The following is a 9002-nucleotide window of genomic DNA, read 5'->3' as shown; positions in this document are numbered from 1 at the left end:
ACACAAAATACAATATGACAAAAAAAAAAAAGAATGTATTGATGTTAGATGTAATTTTTGTGATCATTCAGAAACTAACTATTCTCCTTTGGTTCTGTTTGCACGCACACAAAAAACGCAAAAATCAGTAGATTTATTGTTGACCATTTTTTTAAAAAGATTTCTCTTTAAGCTTGGAAAACACAATTTTTTAACTCTTTAAAGAGGATATTGTTTATGATAAATATTTATTCTTCTACATTCAAAAGTGTAAATTCAATAAAAAAAACACCATGTTTTCCTCACTTAATTTAAAATTTAAATTTAAAATTAATTCATCTCCTCTCAAAACTATTGATGTTTGTGGCTTTTTGCACATTTTTGTAAAATTAACCCATTTAGCAGTGTGTTTTTTATTTTTTGTTTACTACAATTGTCATTTGTGCTCTTGTTGTGTGCTTGCTATTTGCTAGTTATTTAAAAGAAAAAAATGGAAATTTGGAGCTTTTGTTTGTGCACAATGCAAACATGAAATATAAAGGTAACCTTGAATATGTGACGATTATACTAATCATTTTAAATGCTGCATTTTCCAGTTTTTCTTTAGACCATGATAACTCAAATATTTCCAATTCATCTTGGGTCAGGTTTTGATTTGTACAGTTTTGTGAATTCCCACATACTTTCTAAAAATAATCTTCAGTTGAAACCAACCAAATAACAAATCTGAGTAGCTTTGTTTGATGCAAATGTTTGTTCAGTCAGATATAATCTGTAAGTCACTTTAACACGAGGCAGAAGCTTTAAAATAGAACATGTTTTCTTGTAGGACTGAACAAATCAGGATTTTCATTTTGATATTTCTCTGAACACAACAAGGTTTTTGGGGTAGCTGTGGTAGCAATGTGCCAGTCATGGCTTTTCTTGGATTTTTCTGGGATGTCTGCCGCTTTGGTCAGCTTTTGTTTATCATTCAACGGCCAGTATGAGATTAGAAACAAAATAGAGTCTGTAAAGCCTTCTGGGCCTCCTGTGGAGTCCAGGCATTGTTAGAAGATAAAACAGGATCATTACTCAAATGCAACATTTGATTTAGAAATACAAGTCACTACTACGAGTCTTCCATCTGAGGCCCTGGAGACACATGTTTTTACTCTTCCATTGGGGCTCTTTGGTTAAAGAAAAATAAAATGTTTAAAACGTAAGTCAGTAGAAAATTAAAAAGATTAAACAGAAACTTTATTCAACTCATTTACGAAGAGTTTTAGTAAAGTACTCATCGCTCCACAGGGTTTTCATCAATTTGTCATATTTTACTAAAGTTGTGCTAAACACTGACAGATTTTTGAGCTCTGTGTACCTCAGAAAATCCGTAAGTGCATATTTAAGCGGCAGCTTAAGGCAGAAATTTCTATTTTTTAACAAAATTAAAGATTTTAAGTGCACTTTATGATTTAAATAAAGATAAAGTTTTTTTTTTTTGGATTCATGCATTTCTGGGTTAGCTGCACCACATATGGAAAAAAAACCTTTTTTTTTAAATATTATTGCTGCTGACATCACATTTCCTACTATTTGATGCAGTGAAATGATTTCAGCAAGAACAAGGTGTCTTTTATTTTGAAAGGAAGTCTGTTGAGTATTGAAAAGGGGTTGGAAACCCCTGTCTGAAACCAACAACCCGAAAAACAAGAATAATAAGGATGTTTTAGCTTTTATGGGTCTATGAACTCTGCAGGTGGAATACTAATAACACAAATGCTATGGAGGCGGGGAAATCTCCAGGATTTGCTGTTGCATGCAGATAAACAAAGTCAGTTTTACTCTGTTGAGTCACTAAAACTAAATTTTCAGTTGCCGTTTCATATTCCTGATCCATTGTTTGGGTATCGTGAGTCACCCTGGTAGTAATAAATAGACATTGCATTCCCTAACGCTGGCCATCAGATGGCAGTGCTGTGACTGTGTGCAGCAGCCCCACATGTGCACGTTTTAGCACACATCAATATGAGCTTCCTGAAAAACAAGAGACATCAGAGGAAAGAAGAAACAGCAGGTCTGTGATGATTGCATCCTTTTCTCAGAAAGTGGTAGAACGACACACTCGTGCTGCACGTGTGTGTCGATGTCTCGCTTCATTACCCCAGCAGAGTTGGCGGTATTGATTGATAAATAAATAAATATCTAACGTGCTTCAGATTTGAAGGTTCTGGTGAGAATTTTGTTAATGAGACAGAACTCACTGCAGTTTCGTGGGAATGGGACTTTTTTTTTCTCTCAAAGCTCCGTAATTACCGTCTGTTCAAACCTGAGAAAAAAACCTGAACAGATGTTTGCAGATTTGCTAAAACTTCTCATTATATGCAACCAAATGTTAGCTTAAGGTGGTTCTACTTTTACGGTTTTTTAAATCTTTTGCTCAACAGTATCAGTTGGGGATCTTGCTCAAAAGAATTTCACATGATTTCGCAATTAATACATTTTTAAAATGCTAGAAAAATCACCTTTAAAATCATTTATTTACTCCAGCAAAAACAGTTATTTTATCAGGTGGATAGCAGGGTTTTAAACTTTTTGAATTATAGTTTTGTAAGAGATTCTCTTTGCACACGAGGGCCAGATGCTGCTTTTCACATATTTAGCCAAAAGCATTTTCCTAATATGGTGTCTAGTCATTAATTTTGTGCCGCTCCAATACAAACAAGCACAGATTTATGTAAAAGAACCAATTTGGTCGAGTAAACACAACAATGGATTCCCTGAAATAAGAGGAATTACTTGACTTTTATCAAATGAAACATTTAATACCAATAAAAACATGAAATCCTATTCAGAAATAAATTAAATTAACATATTAAAAAGCAGCTAGGCAGATACTATACCGCGATTGTGGAGGAAAAATTCAGCTTTAAAACATGAACCCTATAATACATAGAGGTCACTACAGTCTACAGAGAAGTTTGATGGCAAATATATGAGAAATACCACAAGATACAAAGCAAAGAGAAGTGGCTCAGTTCAGGGATAACAGTTCATAGATTTGATGGGAAGCTAGATCCTAAGATGATTGATGTTGAGTTCAGTGACTGTTTTTGTTTTACTTTTCTCAATTGTCTTTGTCTTTAACCATGTTTTAGATAACTTAATTTATAGAGATTGAGGAATCACCAATACAAAGTGATATCATATTTTAAACTATTAACAGTTATACCTATAAATTACCATATAATTACATTGATGTTTGGTGGACAGATACATATATCTTTATAGAATTTGAAGATATAATTTAAAAAAAAATCTGTATCCCTAAAGAAGAAGAAAAAACACTACTAAATCAGGTTAGATTTTAAATATATTAATTAGATTAAGTATTTACAGGTCATAATTAATTAATAAATCGCACCAAAAAGGAATTGTTTAGTTGGGGTAGAAAACATTGAAGGGAGGTTGTGTTACTAACATAAAAGTGAGTGTTATTTCTGCACGAACCGCTTTCCTCCTCTTTCTTGGCTCAGTGACATTCCCTGACATCATGTGTCCAGTCAGCAGTCCACCATGCTAAGCTGGCATCTGTGAGGTAGCGCTTGAGTCAGAGCTGAGGTAACTGACCAATGTCAGGGAGCTGTCCTGCAGAGACAGCAGGAGGTGACGTCACCCCGCTGGCTACAGCCACTCCCCTTCCCTACAGGAGTCTGATGCTAACCAGACAGAAACGCCCCAAAGGGAGATTTTTGAAGCTCCAGCCTCCCAGCAAGGTGAGAGGGAGGACAGTAATCACAACGACATATCCTCTTTGAAGTTTTTAAAAATTCTGTTGAGGTACGAGCAAATTAGAAAAACCAATTATGATTGTTTTTTTGTTTTTTTTTTACACAGGAGTACCACAATTAGGAAACTTACTCACAAAATGTGACTATTTTTATGCCTTTTATGTTGCGGATGTTGTGATTTGTAGTCAAAAATGTCACAAAAGTTAAAAAGGATGAAAAAGGCAGAAGTTTGATATGATTTTAATGATGCTATACGTGATTAGCACTGAATAACTCACATTTAAAGGACAAAAAAACTAGATGAGGTCAAACATTTCTTTTCAAAGTTGCTTCAAAGGGAGTAGGCGGAGTCAAATGATAGATAAAATCTTCCTGTGATGTATAATCTAAAGATTGATTTATTTATCTATTTCAAAGAAAAATTTTGGACAATACAAGCCAAAAAAATTACATATTTTTAAAACTCATTACAGAAATAATAAAATGCACTGATTAAAAAAAGAAACAAAAACAAAGACTCACTTATGTCACATTTATTTCATTACATATATTAATTATTAACTATATTTAGGTAGTTTTATAGCTAATTTGGTTTGTTGCATATTTGAGACAACAGGCTTTAAGGGGTTAATCAGTTAAAGGTAAAGTTTTGTGTGTACTATCTTAACTGTATTTTACTTGGCTTGACTTTACTGATCACTCTTTCATGTACAGAATATAATTTTTTCAGTTCTGTTGAAAAAAGTCTTCCTAGATGCACCAGAAAAGCTCGTTAGGAAGAGCTAATGGTGATTCTTTTTCTTCTTTTTTTTCTTTTTCTATAGTGCAGAGATAAGCTATACATATTAACCGTGATGGATTTGAAGAACTGCAGTTTAACATTAAGCTGAAAGACGGTGACCCAGGAGCAGCTCGGAGGTTTATTAACTTCTTTAGAAACCCCAGAGAGAAGCTGATGTGCAAATGTCATATCAGCTAAATGGAGAGTAGGCGAGCTGAATATTTAATGTTTGGCGCTTAGTCTCGTAGAAATTTAAATTGCATTGACTGTCAGGCAGCTGCATTCAGCACAGAATCGGTAGGTATAAACGGAATATTTTAAAGAAAATTACTTTTTCCAAGGGGCCGAACCTTTGTTCTAAATCTGAGTGTTGAGATTATTTTTAGATAAGATTACTGTTAAATGTGTCAAACTCTCATCTTCTTTACCTGATAGGATAAAGAATATGCCGGAAACAAAGGCCAGGATGGTGCGCTGAGGCCGGATGTGGCCGATGTTGCTGATAACGAAGGCGGTGAAGACGAACAGCAGGGAGACCATGGGGAACGGAGTGGCAGTTCGAACCATTTCTGCAAACATGGGGGGATCAAGAACAAGGTTTCATGTCATGCGAAAGCACAAAAACCTGACATGACACAGGGAGATGAGAAGTTCCCCGGGTCTGCCTTTGAGCTCACTCTGGGCTTCGTCGGGAGCAGCTATGATTTATTCAGCAGCTTGTTTCACCAAACCGCTGAAGTGTTGGGACTTGTTCACTCATCGGGACACTTATGCAGCATTTAACAGAGCAAATATCTTCTCAGTGGTGTCTGCAACAAATAGTGTCAACACGGTAAATATTTTAAAACGTATGAAACAGCAGTCACTGCTGAAATAACATCAGCTTGAAGCAGAGAGCTGCAGGGAAGAACCTCCGCCGCTGGGTGTGGGCGGAGTTTGCTCCCTCATGTTATTTCCTCATGCTGGTCCTGTGGGTTCTTTTACATGAACACCCAGCAGCTGCTGTTGACTTTTCTGACATGACTCTTTTAGAGCAAAAGGCCAAAATAAAAGAGAAGTATTTCAACAAAAATGTTCTGATCACCTCGTTTTATAAAGTTGATGGATATGTCAAACCTCTGTATATATATATAAATATTTCAGAGGCCAGAGATGTTATCAAGCTGCTTACTTCCACATGTCAAATAACTCTAAAATTTGACTTTCTTTGAGACATGATAAGATCCTCTTTTTTTCTCTTTTTCTGAAAATTAAGCATTTAATAGTTCATTTAATTTCTAACATTTAACATTAAGCTTCATTTTTTTGCTTATTTAAGATTATGCTTTTTAACTGTTTTTTCCACTTTGTTTTATAGTTTCATTATTTTAGAGTTTAGTTAGAAATCGTAGCATAGTTTTTTTTAGCTTTGGTAAGTACTCTCATATTTTGCAAGTGACTGACTTAAATGTCCTTCTACTAATTTTAGTGCCGAGCAAGAGAAACAAATTGTAGCTCATATTTCAAAAAGCTACAAACGACAACTGTAAAGTCACAAGCAAACTCATTTTGATAATGAAACATTATTTTCTTGTTGAGGTGACATTTATAAATTTATTTGTCCTTTTCATTATATAATATTTGTCATCATTTCGAGTTATATATTGTCTTACTATGCATCCATCCATCTCCCAAACCCCCTTAACTCCATTAGGGGTCAAAGGGCTGCTGGAGCCTATCCCAGCTACTGTTAGGCAAAGGCGGGCACACCCACCTTATCCATATCAGTCTGTCACGAAGCCACACTAAAACTCACATTCACATCCAAGGATAATTTAGAATCAACAATTTACCTACAGAGCATTTTTCTGGATTGTGGAAAAAAAATCTGAATGCTTGGAGTTATAGAACATGCAAACTCCACACAGATGGAACACTAAGGATCTTCTCACTACTATCCACTACTGAGCAACAATCATCTCACTTAGTGCAAAAACATCCCCAACAGAAAAAAGTAAAACATTCTTAAAATTTGAAAAGAAAAAAAGACTTTAAATGATCAAAAGATCTGCCAATATGATAAGAAAAATGGTTTAAACAAGAATTTTTATTTTGGGAAAAGAAAAAAAAAATTCCACCAAGACACATTTTCTTAAACTAAGATTATTTTTTCTATTAAAAACGGTAATTGATAATATTATCTTCTTGGAAGAAATATTTAAAACAACACCCTTTTTACTCTCTGAAGACTACTTTTTTGGATTGTGTTGCAGAAAATTTAATTATCTGCCAAAAATAAACTGGCTATTTTTGCCTTCAATATAAAAATGAGCAATTTGTAACATCCATCCATCCATCCATCCATCCATTCCCATCATCCGGGAGTGGGTCATGGGGGCAGGAGTCTAAGCAAAGATGCCCAGACTTCCCTCTCCTATTTGTAACAAATGTAAAGTCAATATTTTTGTAATTTTCGTGCATTCAATCTCCCAAATGAATATTTACTATTCAATTAAACATTTTACCTCTTTAGTTTATTATCTTTGAAAATTTTTAAGCTTTTATGCTTTACTCAAAATCTATCTGCACAGAAAGAAAATATATTTAATATAATATAATATATAAGAAAATAGCTTGTAAGATTTATGCATATTTTTATTGTTATTGAAGCCTTTTTGGGGTCACCTGCATTTTGTAACTGAGCTTGGAGTGAAGTTTGACTTTGAATAGCTTGATGATTTCATTACTGTATTCTTGCTTATAAAAACATTTCAAACTGAACTACATAAAATGTCAATTATTTCCATAAATCAAAAAATTAAAAGAAAAAGAAATCATCTCATCTGGAAAGTGACTGTGTAACTTACTGAGTATGTTAGCTGTGTTTTCAGTGGTGATCTCGATCTCTGGTTCGGTGAAATACTCGGACGCCACACATCTGCCCTTCTCTGGTCCTAAGAGAGAAAAAAAGTATAACATGTAAGTGTGAAAGCAGGAAAAGGAGGTAAGCTTTTAGTCAAAACACAATGGATAAATCCGAATAATGACACCGAAAAAAAGGAAAATAGAGGGCAGGATTGGAAGGACCAGAAGGAGGAAAATGACAAATGATGACAGATAGAGGTGAAGGGGTTTGCAATCAAATTCATGTCGGAGCACTGAGAGAAAATACAGAACGGTTAACCTCAAATAGAAGTTCCAAAAACACACAATTCAAGAGCAGACATCCACACAAACCAATCCCCCACAAACTGCTGAGTGCATGCACAGGCCAATGTGATATGGCTCCTGTCTCCGTCTGAAATGCCACCAGAGTTTCCCTCCTCGACCTTTAGTGCTGAGCGGCGGACAACAGGGAAAGAGAAGAACCCCCAGAGCGACAGGGTCGTGACCCCAAACACACAGACTGCTGCTGCCAAATGTTTGGTGATTTGTATCCAAACTGCTTTTTGTTAGTAAATAAAAGAAAAATCTTCTATAGGCTGAAGGTAACACACACAGATGAAACTGCAATAAACTATAATAAATATTCAAGGTTTATTGACCTTTTCATGGAAGTAAGACCTAAATCTGCAGCTTAAACGGATCAGAAACTGGCCCACTCAGACATTAAAGACACAGTTTTAATCCAGTCTTTGTAGTAGATGGAGGTACTGAAAAACTATCACACTCTCAGTGTTTTAGAATGTTTTTCTTTTTTTTCTCACAAGGATTGCACCAGCTCACGCAAGTTTTTCTCGACATTATAACTTCGTCTAACCACTGCAACTTTGGCCAGCAGCTCTTATTTTGAAAGAGTCAACCCATCAAACTGTCTCCTCCAATCCAATTTAAAGACTAAATCATTGACAATATAACAAATCAAACACACTAACATCCTCACTTTCTTGTGTTAAAATAGCCGACAAAGTCTTTGAGTTCTAACAAAACTCTCAGAAACAGATCAGGATTGGCTGTGTAGTCGCCTTCCGGCAGGTTCTGGTTTCAGGTAGTGTAAAAAGGTTCCCAAAATAACAAATCTGAGAAATGTGAGGCTCTTTGGTGCCACTGTTATTTATAATTCACTACATCTTGTTCTCCGGGTTAAAACAAAAGTATGGTATCGTAACCAAGATAAAGTATTGATACTAGCATGATGGGATATATACTTTTGATACTTTCGTTGCAGTTTTTCTTTAATACGTTAAGTAAGGAGCTTGATTTTACTTATGGAGTTCATGCAAGTGCAGTTTCTTTCTGCAGTGTTGCCAGATCGGGGGGAAAAAAACAGCCCAGTTTGAGTAAAAACCTGCCTAATGTGTGCGGGGAAACTGCCCAATCTGGCAACTTGCCTGTCTATGTAAGTAGAGCACCAACTCCTCACTCTTGACCCTCACTTTTGTGCCTCATCTGAGTCATTTAAGGGCCACATATTTGCATTCAATGGGAGTTTTTTTGTGTTGCTTATATTTTTTTATTTATTACAGTGTTTCTTTTATTTACTTTTTCATTCT

At 35.3% G+C, this 9002-nt stretch overlaps 1 protein-coding gene across 1 annotated transcript in view; it reads right to left on the bottom strand.

The window, feature by feature from the left end:
- The window catches only part of cacng7a (calcium channel, voltage-dependent, gamma subunit 7a), a 35755-nt gene that overhangs the window by 6867 nt on the left and 19886 nt on the right, over positions 1-9002 (bottom strand). Inside the window, exons 3-4 of the mRNA XM_024295040.2 lie at positions 7377-7463; positions 4959-5099 (exon numbers count right to left, since the gene is read on the bottom strand). Of these exons, the coding sequence (XP_024150808.1) occupies positions 4959-5099; positions 7377-7463 (228 nt within the window). The remainder of the gene's footprint in view (positions 1-4958; positions 5100-7376; positions 7464-9002) is intronic.

Source organism: Oryzias melastigma, linkage group LG11 (genome assembly GCF_002922805.2).
Source record: "Oryzias melastigma strain HK-1 linkage group LG11, ASM292280v2, whole genome shotgun sequence".
In the NCBI taxonomy this organism is placed as follows: domain Eukaryota; kingdom Metazoa; phylum Chordata; class Actinopteri; order Beloniformes; family Adrianichthyidae; genus Oryzias; species Oryzias melastigma.
Note: the sequence above shows the minus strand (reverse complement) of the source record. Positions and strands in the feature narration are given on the sequence as shown.